The sequence below is a fragment of the Rana temporaria genome, chromosome 3, assembly GCF_905171775.1.
Source record: "Rana temporaria chromosome 3, aRanTem1.1, whole genome shotgun sequence".
In the NCBI taxonomy this organism is placed as follows: domain Eukaryota; kingdom Metazoa; phylum Chordata; class Amphibia; order Anura; family Ranidae; genus Rana; species Rana temporaria.
Window position 1 is genome coordinate 119,906,306 of NC_053491.1, and position 18,282 is coordinate 119,924,587.

Below are 18,282 nucleotides of genomic sequence, written 5' to 3' on the forward strand. Positions count from 1 at the left end.
AGCAGTTTTTGACTGCTAATAATCTCAAAAAGAGGGCGAAGATAGATGTTGAATAACACCGGCGACAGGGGGGATCCTTGAGGGACTCCGCACGATACCGTGCGTTTCTCAGAAGTGAAAGGTCCTAACTTCACTATTTGCGATCGGTTTTCCAAAAAAGAGGAGAACCAAGATAGTCGCCTTCTGCGACTCTGGCTACTTCAGCTAGCCGAGTCAATAAAAGCTTGTGGTCTACTGTGTCGAAGGCTGCGCTCAGGTCCAACAGAACCAGAAGACAAGATTCTCCTTCATCTGCGGCCTCGAGAGCGTCGTCCCATATTTTGAGCAATGCGGTTTCTGTCCCGTGTCCAGGCCGGAATCCCGATTGAAATGGGTCAAGTAGGTTGTGGGTATCTAGATGATGTTGCAGCTGTTGTACCACTACTTTTTCCATTACCTTTGAGAGTACATTTAGACCTGTTATTGGACGACGGTGGAGTGGGTCCTTGGGGTCCAGGTTGGGTTTCTTCAAGATGGGTCGAATTATACCCTCCTTCAACTGGGAGGGCACTATGCCTTCCCTGAAGGATTGGTTGATAAGCTGCGTGATAGGAGGTGCCAGGATGTCGGCGCATTCCTTCAGCAGTTTAGTGGGGATGATATCATTCGGCGCGGTGCTGTTACGCAGAGTACGATGATATTTTTAGTGGCATGGATAGAGATAGGTTCCAGCGTGAACTTACCTGGTTGTGGTGAATTACAGCAGGTATTGTGTAAATCATTACGGGGAGAGTTGAGGGGGGAATTATTTTGCTGAATGCTTTGTCGGATCCCCTCGATTTTATTAATGAAGTAATCCGACAATTCACTGCAAAATTCTTGTGAGTCCGAATTGGGGGCTTCAAGACATCTTGGATTCATGGTCTGAGTGACCAATTTAAAGAGTTTGCGTGGGCGATTAAGGGCACTGTTGATAGCCTCGGAAAAATAGTTTTTCTTGGCTTTGAAGATTTCTTTGTGGTATTTTCTTGTTGTTGCTTTGTAGACAATAAGGTTCTCATCTGAAGAGCTTCTTTTCCAGGCGGCTTCCGCCCTTCTACCCTCTTGCTTCAGTAATGCCAGTTGGTTATTGAACCAGCTGGAGTTATTTTTCCGGATGCGGGTTTTACGTTTCGGCGCTATTAAGTCGGCTGACTGTAATAGGGCTGTGTTTATGGTATCCAGCGTTTCTTCAGCCGTTTGATGCGGCTGAATTGTATTTATTTTTTTCCTTAACGTGGTTTTGAAGAGTTCCGAGTGGAGCTTCTTCTGACATCTAGTCCAGTGTGTTGTCACTAGATTTGATGTTTTAGTTAAGGGTGGGAAATCGGAAATAATGAATTTAATTGCATGGTGATGTGTCCATGGCAATGGTTCATTTTTCAAGATTTTTATTTCCAGATCTTGTCTGAAAATAAGATCGAGTGTGTGACCTGAAGCATGTGTGGGCCCACATACTAGTTGTTGTAGCCCTAATCCTTCGAAGTGATCAATGCAGGCGTCGGCAACGGGGTCTTGCAGGGAGTTGGCCCAGAGATTGAAGTCCCCGAGCAGCAAAAGGTGTTTGCTGTTAAGGCTATAGGTGGAGATAAAGTCCGTCAATGATGGGAGAAACTGCGATTTTGGGCCAGGTGGCCTATAGCAGAGTAGAATCCGGACGGTCTCCTGGGAGTTTGTTTGTAGTTGCAGGGTAAGGGTTTCCATAAATGGAAGAGGGTTTTGAAGGACAGGTTTAGTGATTGCAAGATGAGTCTTATGGATCACCGCCAGTCCTCCTCCTCTTTGCCCTATTCTGTTTTCAGTTATGATACAATAGTTTTCTGGCACCAGTTCTCAGAGAATGGTGTTACAGTCAGCTGTAAGCCAGCTCTCTGTAATAAAGAGGCAGTCTAAATCATATTGTAGAATGAAATCATGGATTTCCAGTCGGTGTTTTACTGCCGATCTTGTGTTGATCAAAGCACACGATATATGCTTAGGCTGGGGTAAACGGCTGAGATTTTTGATAGTCGATCGTCGATCGATTCTCAAAAGTCGCTCAGTTCTTAGGGCTTTTTTAGTGATGGCTGGTAGTATTGCGGCAAATTGTCTCAGATCCCCAATGGTTTCTGCAGAATATTGCAGATTAACCATAGTCGCCAAACACCAGGGGGAGGAGGGAGGGGGGATTAATCAAGGATTAACTTAATCCTCGATCCTGACTTGGTCCAGAGGAAGGCAAAAAAACCCTGGTTGTGCTACGCCAATATGCTACGACAGGGAAAAAATTCCTTCCTGACCCCTTGAGAGGCGATCGGGCGAACCCTGGATCAAGTACAAATGGTATTTGAGAGAGGGGGAGTGGGGCTAGGGTGTTGCAAGATGGCCACCACTCCGTCTGCAAAGAGCCATGGTGGTGACCTCGAGGGGGGGGCAGGGGGGGGATAGCCAACTGGTAGTTATTGAGTTAGGAGATGGTGGTAGGTGACCCAATTACAAGGGGGGAGCAGGCTGGTATCTGGAGGGGAAGAGTGGGGAGCCACTCGGTCGCGGCGATGAAGGGAGGGGGATGGGGCCCTACCTATCTACATCCCGTGGGCCACACGTCCTACTCCTAGGAAGCATGCGCCGGTAGCTGCCGGGATGCATTTCTTGCCCTAGGGAAGAGGGGGGTCCTGCTGGTGTCAGGGGGGATTGATGTGCAGCTGGCAGGTGAATGGTGTATCGGGGGGGGGGGGCGCCAAGCCGGGGAATACAGAGTTGCCGCCAGGGGCTCTCGGTATATCAAGAGTTCCAACTTTATTAGCTGCAAGCTTGTTCTGTATCAGTGATTGGAAAAAATAATGAAGACTCCTGTCTTACCTCCTGTTTCAAACTCCAGGTTTTTAACTCCAGCACTTTTGATCAAAGAATGCACATGTGAGGCCACCATCAACTGGGAGCCAGCTCCTCTGGGAGCTGGTACAGCCACTTTATACTCCCCTGTGAAGACCTGTGAACAAACCCACACCTGTGAACAATTAAACCCTCCCCTTAATTAGCAGAGAGGAAAACTTCACTCTTTTAATCAACATTGACTATTTGCAAAAGTTGGAGTGTAGCTTCATTTAGAAGAACATAGTAGAGTTAAAACGTACCATCATCCAATTTACTCAAGTAAGGCGGGGAAGAGTGGGAGCATTGGAGTAGGGGCTAACCCTATGGCATCTCCACTCAGAAGTTTTTTTCCTGGACTATCTCGGTACTGGTAAATAACAATATACAGTATAATGTAAAAAGAATGATTTATTGTAAAACCAAAAATACAATTAATATTATTAAAAACAAACAAAAAACAGATGCTCAGGGGTCACCCAAAGAACATCTGTAGTTGTCGAATGATAGATTGGTCAAAGTCTCGACTAGTTTCGCGGTCACCCGCTTCCTCAGGAGAGCCAATCTATAAGGCAAATAATACAGTAAAGACAAAATAGAACAATTGACTTGGGAAGATTACAGCATATGAAGACAAGAAAGTAATAAATTGAATAGCTTACCCAATGAATGGAAATTAATGTGCGAACCATAGCTGCCATTGGGAGTGCCCCCCAGGCGGACAAGGGGGGGTGTGAGTGGATCTCTATAAAATTAAAGTAGGGTAAAATGAAGAGGGATGGAACACTGAGGTATAGGGCTGCCGTGGGAAAGGGGGGGGGGGGGGAGACAAAGGGGGGAAAGGGTATGGAATGACAGGGAAAGAAAGGGAGAGGAGTAGGGAAGGACAAGGGGAGACAGGGGAAAGGAAGGAAAGGGGGGGTCGTGGGAACAAGAGAGGATGGGAAGCGAGGAGGGAAAGGGGGAAAAGGGGGAAAAAGGGAAAAGTGACAGGGGAGGAAAAGGGATGAATGAGGGGAGGGGGAAGGGAAGGAGGGGAGGGGGGGTTTTAGAGGAGGTGGGGTGGGGAGGGTAGGGGATGATGGGCAGTGGCCAAAACTGATAATAAGAGTCATAAAACAATAAGGGATATAACTCACCCGACGGGTATGTCAAAAGATAACCCATAGTGTCAGGGTTGTGAGGGCTGGCACTGGTGGGCAGAAGATAGCCGGCAGATGCAGCTGCATAGGAGGTGACGGGGAAAAAGGTGAATCAGTCCAGGCTTGCTGCTGGCAACCATCATCATTTCCTTCCTTTCCCCTCTCCCCTCCTGTCTCCCCTTGTCCTTCCCTACTCCTCTCCCTTTCTTTCCCTGTTCATTCCATACCCTTTTCCCCCCTTTGTCTCCCTTCCTCCCCCCCCTTTCCCACGGCAGCCCTATACCTCAGTGTTCCAACCCTCTTCATTTTACCCTACTTTAATTTTATAGAGATCCACTCACACCCCCCCTTGTCCGCCTGGGGGGCACTCCCGATGGCGGCTATGGTTCGCACATTAATTTCCATTCATTGGGTAAGCTATTCAATTTATTACTTTCTTGTCTTCATATGCTGTAATCTTCCCAAGTCAATTTTTCTATTTTGTCTTTACTGTATTTTTTGCCTTATAGATTGGCTCTCCTGAGGAAGCGGGTGACCGCGAAACTAGTCGAGACTTTGACCAATCTATCATTCGACAACTACAGATGTTCTTTGGGTGACCCCTGAGCATCTGTTTTTTGTTTGTTTTTAATAATATTAATTGTATTTTTGGTTTTACAATAAATCATTCTTTTTACATTATACTGTATATTGTTATTTACCAGTACAGAGATAGTCCAAAAAAAACACTTCTGAGTGGAGATGCCATAGGGTTAGCCTTAGCCCCTACTCCCCTGCTCCCACTCTTCCCCACCCAACATTGACTATTTGTAATCATTATGCTGCTAGCATTAGTAAATAGATAGAAAAGTATATCATATTTATTTGTTTTAAAAATGTTTACATTTCTTCAGTTACTTCCTGGTTTCCAGGCCCAGGTAAATGATATCATACATGCCAGAAGTCTTCAGATGGGGAGGATGGGTTTTCTTAGCTAAGCACACTCTCTTGCATGAATGCCCTAACTGAAGCCTCGTACACACGACCGAGGAACTCGACGGGCGAAACACATCGTTTTCCTCGTCGAGTTCCTTGTTAGGCTGTCGAGGAACTCGACAAGCCAATTTTCTCCATTCCCGTCAAGAAAATAGAGAACATGCTCTCTTTTTGGCTCGTCGAGTTTCTCGACAGTTTCCTCCACAAAAATGTACACACGACCGGTTTCCTTGGCAAAAAATATCTCCCAGCAAGTTTCTTGCTGGTTTTTGCAGAGAAACTCGGTCGTGTGTACGAGGCCTAAGGGAAGATGGACTCCAAGAAGTCAATGCTACATGAATCATCTGCCATTATTCAAAGTGGCCATGGTCAGAAATGCTAGGGGGTGTCTTTCAAAGTGATTTCTATATAATAAAGCTTGGAGACATGGATGGATGGGATAGTAAAATTTATGTTGTTTGTCGCCATTGCATTGGTGTGTGCAATTTTGAAGTATGACATGTTTGGTATCTATTTACTTGGTGTAATATCATCTTTTAAAGTTTGCAAATAAGTTGTGTCCTGTGCCCCCCCAAGAGTGTCTTCTGCCCCCCATAGCAGTTTCCTCTGACCCCTCTCCAGCAAAGTGGTGTCCTTTGCCCCCGCAGCAGTGTCCTCTGTCCCTCTACATCAACCCCTTCCCCCCTGCCACACACACTCACACACACGCAGCAGTGTCCTAGCTCCTAGCTTCATTCTCCCACCTAAACAGGTGTACAGCAGAGCAGAGAGCGAGAAGCAGCACAGTTCTAGATGGAGAGTGGGAACAGGAGCTGCCCAAGTTACTTTTATATTAACAAGCTGGTGATTCGTTGTTAGGACTGCCCTGCATTGTAGCAACCAATCACCTGCCGGTAACTTGAAAAATTAACTTGGGCAGCTTCTGCTCCCGCCCTCTGTTCAGAACTGTGCTGCATCCAGTTCTCCACTCTGCTGTGAGAATGAGAGTGGCAGAGGCTGGGGGGAAGAACCAGCACCGAAGTGGCTAGACCGCACTTGGACTAGAGGGTTGGCAAAGCAAGGACATGTTCGCATTCTACCAATCACCTGCCTGCTTTAGATGGATAGATTGTAAATGGCGAGTTGGCAACCTGCCTTCAATAATATAATATATATACAGTATCTCTCAAAAGTGATTCACCACTCACATTTTTGTAAATATTTTATTATATCTTTTCAACAACACTGAAGAAATTACACTTTGCTACAATGTAAAGTAGTGAGTGTAAAGCTTGTATAATAGTGTAAATTTCCTGTCCCCTCAAAAAAAAAACTCAACACACAGCCATTATTGTCTAAACCGCTGGCAACAAAAGTGAATACACCCCTAAGTGAAAATGTGCGTGCGAACATACAACATTTTTGTATGTTTGGCGCTATAATCTATTTTGTACTGTTTTGTAACACCAAACTCAATACACCTGTTCCCCATTCACATCTGAGACCTTGTAACACTAATGAGTCACATGACACCGGGGAGGGGAAATGGCTAATTGGGCCCAATTGGGACATTTTCACTTAGGGGTGCACTCTCTTTTGTTGCCAGCGGTTTAAACATTTATGGCTGTGTTGAGTTATTTTGAGGGGACAGCAAATTTACACTGTTATACAAGCTGTACACTAAGTACTTCCCATTGTAGCAAGCGGTAATTTCATCAGTGTTGTCACATGAATAGATATAATAAAATATTTACAAAAATGTGAGGGGTGTACTCACTTTTGTGACATACTATATATATATATATATATATATATATATATATATATATATATATATATATATATATATATATATATATATATATCCTTCAATTCTACAAAATATAACACTTCTTATATAACATCTCTAGGAGGCTTGTTTTCTTGAGCTCCTGCATAACAAGTCCTTGAAATAACAGGTCGAGAGCAAAAATTAAATTTACTAATCTGGAGTTGAAACTCTCAATGTCCTGTTTTCTCACAATTAAGAGCATTGAAATCACTCCTTTTTTTCATGTTATTAGATCTGTTATTTCACATATTTAATTCTACACCAGTATTCATTTAAGTGATGTTTAAAAAATCAAAGAAGAGAAAATTGTAAGTAATTTGTAAAGCATTGGTTTGCAAACAAATGTTTTATTTTGTTGCACTGTTGTGTAGGAGAACACTATTGAGATCTTGTCACCAACCTAAAAAATGGCAGAAAAAGTCAAATCAAGTCTTTTAACTGCTCACTTGCATTTTTTTCCCTTCTATAAATTTTTTTTTTCATTACTTGCAGCATCTTTTAACGTGCTTGAAATACTGACTACCTTAGGAAAGTCAATTAGGCTTCACGGTTCCCTTTCTCCTTACAGATCATAGCCCTCTTCTCTTCTCAAGTGTCTTCTCAGCACCTTCACCCTTCCCTTTCCCTGTGTCAGAATTCAAGCAGAAATCATGACTACTACCCTCAATTGTTATAATATGTGTGTAATGACAGTTTCTATTTGTTGCCTTTCACTTGGCAAAGGAAACATCCCCTAACATTTGATTCTAATGCCGCGTACACATAATTCGGAAATTCCGTCAAGAAAAGTACGATGTGAGCATTTGGACGGAAATTCCGATCATGTGTAGGCTCCATTATGGCTAGAAATTGGCGTACATTGGCACAAATTTTTTTATATTCATTTTTATATTATTTTTGTATTTTATTCATTTGTAATTTAAATGAATAATTTTTTATTCGATCTGATTTGCGATACTGCACTGATCCTACATGAGAGCTGTCACTCATGTTCTGACAGATAAAATATCTCCCAGGTCATTAACTTCAAGGTCTGTTATCTATAAATGTATGGAGCCTCATGCTAGTCAATCTAGTGTTTCCACCGTCGATTGACAAAAGTTACATTTTAGCCACAAACTTTATTTTCATATTGTAACACACTACTGGCAGGGATCCCCATTTAAAGATGGCGGATGTACGCCCTTGATTCCTGGACCTCAGAGCTGGGCGGTCCTGGGTGTTGTAAATAAATAAAAAGTGGCATAGTCAGCTCGCTGCTTGTGCCCCTGGAAGAAGTCATCGATTTGACGATACGGCATAGGGATGAGCGGCGTGCTGACGTCACCATAGTATACCTCGTTGCTATCTGGAAGGATGGGCGGATAGTAAGAGCCGGCCGGCTACAGCAACAATACACGCACTTTTATATTCTACGGCATGTGAGTGCATTCTGTTTTTTACACAATAAATGTTATTTGACGTTATTACATTATATCAGCATCCTTCCTTGTTGGGTCACCTTGAATGGGAGCTTTGATTGAGAGAACAAAGGTGGAACGCACAGGCGAATAACATACAGGAGATTCCAGGAAAATCCAAAGCAGGGCTGCTAGCCACACACGCTAATGATCTCATTCATAGAGATCCATTTGAGCTGGTAAGCAGATAAGAGATAAGAGGTGGAGGTTTCATCCATCCTGTTCTTTGGCACGTTTTCCTTTGGAGTTGTTTGGCACTGATTTTTAGAAATCTCATTGGAACATCACGGGAATTGGATTTCATATGGACTATTGTTATTCACATTAATTATGTTTTAATAGGTCACGTTGTTTTGTCTGCACAGGTCATTTTTGTGCACACGTATTTGTGTTTGATTTATTTATTTATTTAATTTCACTTGATCATTAGAGGTGTCATGCAGCGCAGCTAAATCCAACTGTTTTAGCATTAGGAACCCACAAACAACAGGAAAGAACTCGCCAACCCACCAATAGAAAAAAACACCAAACATTGACGCAATATGTTTCTGTTGACTGCTCCTGGTCCCTGCTATGCATTGTAAATAAAAATAATTGATCAGCCAGGCAACGTCATTGACTAAGTGTTGACATGTGATGTCACTGACCAAAAATGATCATGTCCATATTTGGTCAATTATGTCACTCAGAAGCTCTGCCTCTTTGTTTCCTTTATTAGCGAGGACTGGAGATTTCGATTGGTGCAAGTGAAGTGGCAGGATCAGATATGGTTTTTGGTCGGTGTATGGTATGGATATTAAGGTGTGGAATAGAATTTAAGAGGGACCCCATACAAAAAAACAAGAAACAAAAGCATGAGGTTCCCCATGAATGCCCAAATAGCCAGAGTTCAGTCCAAACCTAGGTAGTGACCTAACTGTCCTGAGCAGGAAACTGTAAAACTGCTTCTAAATGTTTCACTTCCCACTACAGCTGTAGGTTTGCTCCACCAAAACACACATTCATTCTTCAGTTTTCACAGAAATCTCAATATCCATGAGTGACTATTGAGGGCTGTTTGTTCGTCCCTAGACAGATAGCCCAGATCTCTATTATTAGTATTAGGTTGTTGAAAGACTTTGAGAAAATCTGAGGAAACGACCCTATAGAAAGTTTCTAAATATTGACCCTTGGCATGGTAGGGGTAGAAGATAGATTTGGGTTTTAATGAAGAGTGTGTGCCTGGGGGGGACGTGGCAAGATGCTGTGTGAACAAACTGAGATCCTCATCTGTGTTCTCTTGATATAGTTGTTCAAGTGTGTTGATGATGTTAGCATCAAAATCAAAATCTCAGTCTATAGAGTTGGACAGGGGTGTACTGAGTATTTCACTGAAGCATGTGGCTGAATTGTGGCAGATTTTTTGATTCATTGATCGGAAAGAATCTTTTGACCACCCTGGTCTCACACATGTGGTATCCCCGTACTCAAGAGAAGCAGTAGAATGGATTTTGGGGTGTAATTCCACATATGCCCATGGCATGTTTGAGCAATATATCATTTAGTGACAACTTTGTGCAAAAAAAAAAAAAGTTTGTCATATTCCAGCAACTGGTGGCAAAATATAAAATATTCCATGGACTCAACATGCCTCTCAGAAAATAACTTGGGATGTCTACTTTCCAAAATGGGGTCATTTGGGGGGGTTTTGTTCTATCTTGGCATTTTATGGCCTTCAAAACTGTGATAGGTAGTGATAGGTAGTGAGGAGTGAAATCAAAAATGTATGCCCTTAGAAATCTTGAAGGCGGTGCTTGGTTTTTGGGGTCCAGTATGCGGCTAGTCTCCCAAAAAGTCCCACACATGTGGTATCCTCCTACTCAGGAGAAGCAGCAGAATGTATTTTGGGGTGTAATTTCACATATGCCCATGGCATGTGTGAGCAATATATCATTTAGTGACAACTTTGTGCAAAAAAAAAAACAAATTGTCATATTTCCGCAACTTGTGGCAAAAAATAAAATATTCCATGGACTCAACATGCCTCTCAGCAAATAGCTTGGGGTGTCTACTTTCCAAAATGGGGTCATTTGGGGGGGGGGGGCTGTGCTATTTGGGCATTTTATGGCCTTCAAAACTGTCATAGGTAGTGAGGAGTGAAATCAAAAATGTGCGCCCCTAAGAAATCCTGAAGGCGGTGCTTGTTTTTTTTTTTTAGGCTGACAAATGGTCTGGGGCTAAAGTGGTTAACTGACCAAAAACAAAGTTTCCGTTTAAAGTGAAAGCAAACTCAAGTCAGTTTAGGATGGTTATGAATTTTTATTGTACATACTATATTATAGTTTAATAGGGATTGTCACGGGTGTGATTGATAAGAACAGTAAGAGCCAGCCAGGTCTCCTCAGCAGTGGGGATGATCTGGTTAGCTGGAAGAGCAAATCCATAGCGACCAGTGTCACGAAGCTCAAACGTATAGGAGTGCTTAATACCCTGGTTGTAGGTCCAATCAATGGTTCCACCACTGGCTTGGTCTGCAAAGAAAAATGAAAAAAAAAAAACTATTGCTGATGGTTCTGGAAATTCTAAAGGTTTTGAATTTGAAAGCAATTTTAAAATGATCTTACAGTATATGCCAGATAGAACAGAGAGAAAATATACAGTCAAACAGCATGATCAGTATTAGATTTCACAAAATATCAAAAAGGGATTCTCTGACACTTTAACTGGCACTGAGGCAATGCTAAGTATTTTAAGGAAATACTTACAGATGGTGGTGATGATGCTTCCATATTCGTATGAGGTGCCATAGAGGGAGGCCAAAGCGTTAATTGCATTTCTAGACACTGCATGCTGTACAGAAAAAAGGAAAACATGTTTTAGAAATTGTTTCCATACATTTTGCTACTAGAAGCAACTTTTGAAGGCAAAATATGTTGACTGTCATTGAAGTAATACATAGAAATATTGATAAGTAAAGTAAAGCTCATTGAGCATACCAGTTCAGCTTGGTTACTGGCAGGAACCGTAGTATATCCATAAGGGTAGAGAAGCATCTGAGAATAGCTATGGATTGAAACAAATCCCTTGATATTGCCATGGCTCTTCACAAAGTTCACAATAGCCTTAACTTCTGACTCAGATTCGGCAGCACGTCCTCTGTAGGTCTCAGAGCAAGGGTTGTTGCTGGATCCACCACCTGGTGAACAATTCATCAATTTTTATATTTCTGCGTTTCTAGTCGTTTGTGTTTTAAATTATTATATGCTTCATTGACTGTTTAAAGTCCAAGTCCAGACAATATTTTTGTTTTGGATAGAGTGGAAAGGATTAGAACCTCTTTCTAGATTTTACTGATGTATGGATTTCCCCTTACTACATTTCCTGGTAATAGGGGAAGAGGAAGTGAAGAAAATATCTGCAACACAAATACAACCTTTGTCATATTTTTATTTCTGTACTCAGTGAGGAGATATGCCCTTGTGTCCTGTTGTAGGTCAGGATGTAATGGAACTTCCTCACTCTTTTAAAAATTGAAAAAATACGTTTTGATATTTAGTGGGATGTAGTCTTTTGCCGCGTACACATGGTCGTTTTTTGTCTTGTAAAAAAACGTTGTTTTTTCTCATGAAAAAAAACAACGTTTTTCAAACTTAATTTTAAAAAACGACGTTGCCTACACACCATCGTTTTTTCAAAAGGCTCTAGCAAAGCGCGGTTACGTTCAGAATGTACGGCGGCACTCTGTTCCATTCAAGCTCGAGGCATAACTTGCTTCTGAGCATGCGCGGGTTTAAAAACGTAATTTTAAACGTCGTTTTAGCCTACACACGGTCATTTTTTATGACACAAAAAACAACGTTTTGAAAAACGACATAAAAAATTGAAGCATGTTTGAATTTTTTTTTGTCGTTTTTCAGAAGACATAAAACAACGTTTTCCCCACACACGGTCATTTTAAATGACGTTTTTAAAAATTTCGTTTTTTTTTCATCACAAAAAAAACGACCGTGTGTACGTGGCATTTGAATTTGCCATTGAAATTTTGATTTTTAGATTCTATACCTCCATTACATGTATTATGTAATTCCTTAAACTGATTGTGAATGCTTTGGTGAAAGCAAAATGAACAGCAATGAAAAATGCCATGGCTAAATTTATATTCTAAAGGATGTTTAGGCATTCATCTTTTGACACATCAAACCCTTCCCCTACCGCTACTAGCTTTAGCCTCTTGTTTAAATTGTTCCATTGAAAATGAATTTATTCATAGATATTGACAAGGAAAATCAGTAAATGTTACCTCCAAAGCCAGCATCCCAGTTTCTGTTGGGGTCAGTTCCTGCACAGGTAGAGCCAGTGTTAGGGGATCTGGTCTTACGCCACATACGGTTCTATAACAAGAAAGATGGATTATTTAGTAGGCAAATGCTAAAGTTCTTGCTGATGATATACAGTACATACATCATTTATTGTAAAATGATGAAGAACACAAAAGAGAACACAGCATAGTTACCGTGGTGTGGGAGTAAACATAGCCATCAGGGTTGGTGACAATTTCCAAGTAGATATCCAGTTTGTTCAGGGTGGCAGTGAGAGAGGCATCTTTGCCATAATCTGAGACAATCTGCATAGGAAGACACATAAATAAATCAACATATATTCTTTTTATGCATTACTTTTGTTTGACTTTTTTTATTATGGGTACAGTCACCATGTTTTTAAAGGAATGCTCTACTTTTTTCCACTTCCTGATAAAAGCATCAGTTTGTTTCAATTTCTTATATTGTCATTTTAGCAAAACATTTTACTTTCAAAAAAGACCTTGTTTCATTTAAAAAAAAAATATTCTGCTTGGTTAAAATGAACCTGTCATGAAAGAATACCTCAGATGCCATTCCTGTCATCTTTTCTGAAACCACTGGTTGATTGACTATCATTCTGATCATCAAGCTTTACTACTAACCTGAGACAATTAATTAGTCATAACTTGGAAACTGCATAGTAATTCCAGGTCACGTACTCAATAACAAAGATGAAGGATTGGACGGCTAGCCAGGCTATTAACATTTTCAGATGAGGACATGATCACATAACTCTCATACCAGTACCTCACACAGTACTTCAGGCTCCCTAACCATAACCTAAACCAGTAACATAGTTTGTGTTGGCAGACTAGTTTAGCGTCATACTCAAAATGTGTGCCCTAATCATACACCACTCTAACCCAGAATAAGAAATGGGTATTTACCTTTTTAGCAGTCCATACTCCACTGGCCTGTGTTACCCACTCGCGGGAATGGATTCCAGTATCAATCCAGAAAGCAGGACGGTTGGCTCCAGTACTGAACTAAAAAAGAAAGCAACACATTTTTTGACAAAAACAATATTTGACAGCCCGTGCCATTTGGCAAATGTTAGTTGCTTGCCACAACAATTAGTACCAGAAAGTACTACAATATGATCTATTTTATTAAAATGTGAATAAGGTCTGTTGGATGCTTAAAACTTCATTACATTAATCTGACATTCCTATTATATATATATATATATATATATATATATATATATATATATATATATATATAAAGATCTGTCATCCCTATCTGTATATCTGTGTATGTATAGATATGTATATATATATATATACAGTAGAATTTTGACAACCCTATTCTGGTAAATATACTTTGTGTACAGATTCTTACAGAGTCAGTCGCCCAAAAACTCAGATCCCAGTTTTTGGTTGATCGAGCTGTAAACCATTGTACAAAGTCTAGTATCTTGGGAACTTTGGGAGGGAAATCTTCATGGCTAGTTCTCAGTCCTGCATGACAGCTACAGCCATAGGTGTGCACAGCCTATTGCATTAGGGTGTGCACCCCAAAGCACAAACCGTGTTTACTATGCTTCAGTTTGTAAATGAACACAAAGAGTGAGTGTGTTCATTTAGAAAAGAAAGGGTCTGGTAAATTACATATTGACTCGCCCTTTCTCCCACTCTCCATCCTGAAACTCACAGAAGATGAGAGGAGAGAAGAGAAAAGAAGCCAGCAGCAATGCAGAGGGGGGCAACACGGGGGATCCCCGGGCAGTATGGGGAGTCAGCACCGCACAGAGTGATTAGGGTGTACCCAGGCACACCTGGCACACCCCCTGTGCACGCCTATGGCTACAGCTAATATCGGAAACTCTCATTCTGTCTTCTGCATTTTTTATTTATTTTATAATATATCAAATGTGAATAAAAGCAGCCAGTCAAGCAAGAATAAAGCCAGAAAATATGGCAGTAACGTAATACTACTGGGGTCTCCAAAAACTATAAGAAAGCTAAGGTTGCCTTATCTTACCAGCTTCTTTCTGTCACTGAAGTAAAACTTGAAGATGAAAAGACTTTTAAAATTTGCATTTTAGCTTACCTTTTTTTCTCTTTTTTACACTGCGTGCTACAATCATTGACCCTACTACACAAGCACGTATGTCTTCAATAGAAACAACATAATTTTCAATTTACTACAACATAAATTCACTTTCAAAAACCATTATATCACTTACCTTGAGGACATTGAGTGGGCGACCTTCATAGCTCTTGCCGATCTCAATCTTGCTCACTAAACCAGGGTTTTCAGCCACCAGTGCGTCAATAAAGTTGTTAATCTGAAGGAACACATAATAGATGTGTACCATTTTCAAAAACACAGTCATATGATAGATCAGAGTAAGAAACTATGATTTATGAAGACAGTTGTCCATGTATGGTTGGGTACAACACAGGGAGAAAGATCACCAAGTTGTCAGGTTGTAAGATTTTGTTAATACTGTAGATGATCATTTATTGGTTACAATGACTGTCCATTTGGCTATGACAAGCTAAATGTTTCTTTACAAAGTTAAACACAATCATACCTCATCGAAGGTATGGTAGGCGGCATAGTTAAAGGCGTCAGTGGAACGGGTATTTTCCATAGAACGACCAAACTTCATTTCTCTCTGTTCTTCATCCAGCAAAGCCTGTCATAATATAAAAATGAATGATCATGTATTCAAACTTGTAAAAAATTATTTCTATTTTATATTACAGTAATATATTCCAAGAAGTGTAAAAAAAATCAAATGTATTTAATGATGGCTGATAAACAAAAAGTAAATCTCAAGTCTTAAGCCATATTAGCCGGTTAACTAGCATTTTTGGTCAGTAATGACAATCTGCGTATTTCTCTCAGTAGATGTTTTCTTTCATTTTTTATATATAGTGTTGGTCTTGTGGAAATAGCATGCAATTAAATATTTTCTCGGTAATGACTTAAAAATTACACAAATATTTTAATGCTGCGTACACACGATAGGTTAGTCTGATGAAAACGGTCTGATGGACTGTTTTCATCAGACCAAAGCGATCGTGTGTGGGCCCCATCGGTTATTTATCCATAGGTTAAAAAAAATAGGAACTTGTTTTAAAATTATCTGATGGATAAAAAAAACGATAGAAAAAAACGATCGTCTGTAGGTATGTCCATCGGTTAAAAATGCACGCATGCTCAGAATCAAGTCGACGCATGCTTGGAAGCATTGAGCTTCATCTTATTAGATCATGCGGAAATGTCGTTATTTTTTTTTTTCAAATGATATCAAGACAGAGCCTCTCTTAATGATTGTGGTATCATTTACCTGCAAGTCCTGGATCATGATACTGTATTGAATGTTGTTGGACTCCAGGTAGACCTTGACATCCTGGAGGCTGTAGAATGGCACACGGATGTCAATGTGTCTTTTGGCATGTGAGGGTGATGTCCAGAAGTCAAGCTGCAAGACATACAGTAAAGACTTTGTTAGCAGCATTATTTAAAAAAAAATATGCACCCAAAGTTCTCAGTCCCACAATTATTTATGTGATTATCAAATCAAACTATATATAAAACCCTGTTGGGTCTTGAAAATACACAATTCGAAAAAAAAAGTAAAAGTTACACACAGACACACCCCCACAAGGTACCAGCATTTAACAATATATAGTAGGCATTCGTAGGTCTTCGAAAAGGGAAGATAAATAATATTTAGCTTGTTTTAAAAATGTAATAAAACAACCTTACTAATACTTCTATTTTCTTTTCAAAGACCTACTATATTGGTATGTACAGTATGTATGTGTGTGTATATATATATATATATATATATATATATATATATATATATATTCTATATGCACACATGTCAATTTGGAAGGATGAAAAAAGTTATGTAATTACCCCCAGGTCCTCAAAGTTTTCCAGCTCCCGGACCACGCTAACTTCATCTTCACTGATGGGAAGAATTCTCAGGACTTGTTGTCTGCAAGTAGATGAAATGATAATGCAAATTACACATTAACACTGTTAAGACAGGTAAACTGAAGACTTTGTGATGACAATGCTGATGGAGCAAATCTCAAGATTAAAAATGGATTGATGTTATGTACTGTATATACTCGAGTATAAGCCGACCCGAATATAAGCCGAGGCACCTAATTTTACCACACAAAAATGGGAAAACGTATTGACTTGAGTATAAGCCTAGGGTGTCCATCTGCATGCCTCACTGTGCCTCACTTTGCCTCACTGTGTCCATCTGGCCATGTGCATGCCTCACTGTGTCCATGCCTCACTGTGCCCATGCCTCACTGTGTCCATGACTAGACTCTCGTTTAACATGGGAGTCTATGGAAGGGGTGCCCGGCTTTGAAAAATCGGTGTTACCCAGCTGTAGGTCCCCCAGACAACAAACTTTGCACACTTGTAGAGGAGAAATTAGGCTACATGGGTACCAAGTTCCAATCAGTAAGGGGTCCCCAACTCACCAGAGAAATGACCAAGTCTATGAAAGGGGTGCCCGGCTTTGAAAAATTGGTGCTCCCCGACCGTAGGTCCCCCAGTAGGTCTCCAAAGTCCGGGAGATCAGGCACAAAAAGGTGACTCGAGTATAAGCCGAGGGGGGCATTTTCAGCACAAAAAAAATTCCTGAAAAACTTGGCTTATACTGGAGTATATACAGTAATACTGCAGATTTGTTTTTTAACCTCAAGTTATTTTAAATTCAAATATAGCTGTTTATGCAGGAAAAATTTTATGCAAATTAATAAAGCTAGTGATAGCCTGGAAACAAACATTTCCAGTAAGATAGTTTAGAAATGGCAACCTACTATACAGTTCTGAACAAGAAGGTAAATATACAATTGAAATCAATTTATAAGAACATTTTTCCTGCAAAAATATTTGTGATTCTGTTCCACTCCTTCTGATTAACTTGAAATAGGTCAAATGCAGATCATATAGATAGGGCAGGCCAATGCACCAGTCAATTAATTCTGATTGATCTCAACAGCTTCTTTAAATGATATTCAAAGTGCACTGCATTTGCCCAACAACACAAGCCCAAACCGTCAACACTATGCTTGAGGTTTGAATACATAAACTTTTATATTTTAACAATTTTCTTCATACCCACTGAAATCCCCGGCACCATAGACGGCAGCCACCAAGGCAAGGAATACCAGTGCACCCTTCATCTTGGAATGCTTCAAATGTTTACCATCCAGGCCGTTATATTTATACTCTTGTCTGTTCCGGTATTGCACTGTGCTGCCAAATTTACTGGCTGAAGAGCACCTGATTTTATTCCCACATATACCTGATTAATATGATGGGAACATAGCAGCTGTTAGCCAGGTTACTATATTTAAGTTCTCTTTTATCAAGAGGCCCTCTTCACTATTGTTTTTTTTTCTTTTGCAGCACCGTGGAGCACTTACAGTAGCATGTTTAAATAAACTATCTTGTATTCCATCATAAGTTGAATGTGTAATTCCGCGTACACGCGATCGGTTCATCCGATGAGAACGGACCGATGGACCGTTTTCATCGGTTAACCGATGAAGCTGACTGATGGTTCTTCACGCCTACACACCATTGGTTAAAAAAATGATCGTGTCAGAACGCGGTGACGTAAAACACAACGACGTGCTGAAAAAAATGAGGTTCAATGCTTCCAAGAATGCGTCGACTTTATTCTGAGCATG

General features: G+C 40.5%; 1 protein-coding gene across 1 annotated transcript; it reads right to left on the bottom strand.

The window, feature by feature from the left end:
• Positions 1–10,536: 10,536 nt before the first annotated feature.
• LOC120931676 (carboxypeptidase A1-like) lies at positions 10,537–17,814 on the bottom strand. The gene is made up of 11 exons (XM_040343334.1): positions 17,708–17,814; positions 16,478–16,559; positions 15,900–16,034; positions 15,138–15,242; positions 14,787–14,888; positions 13,486–13,584; positions 12,751–12,861; positions 12,538–12,628; positions 11,234–11,433; positions 11,003–11,087; positions 10,537–10,768 (listed from the first exon to the last, which is right to left on the bottom strand). The coding sequence occupies exons 1-11, from the start codon at positions 17,770–17,772 to the stop codon at positions 10,581–10,583; spliced, it is 1,263 nt and encodes a 420-aa protein (XP_040199268.1). The 5' UTR covers positions 17,773–17,814; the 3' UTR covers positions 10,537–10,580.
• Between the last annotated feature and the right edge of the window lie 468 nt (positions 17,815–18,282).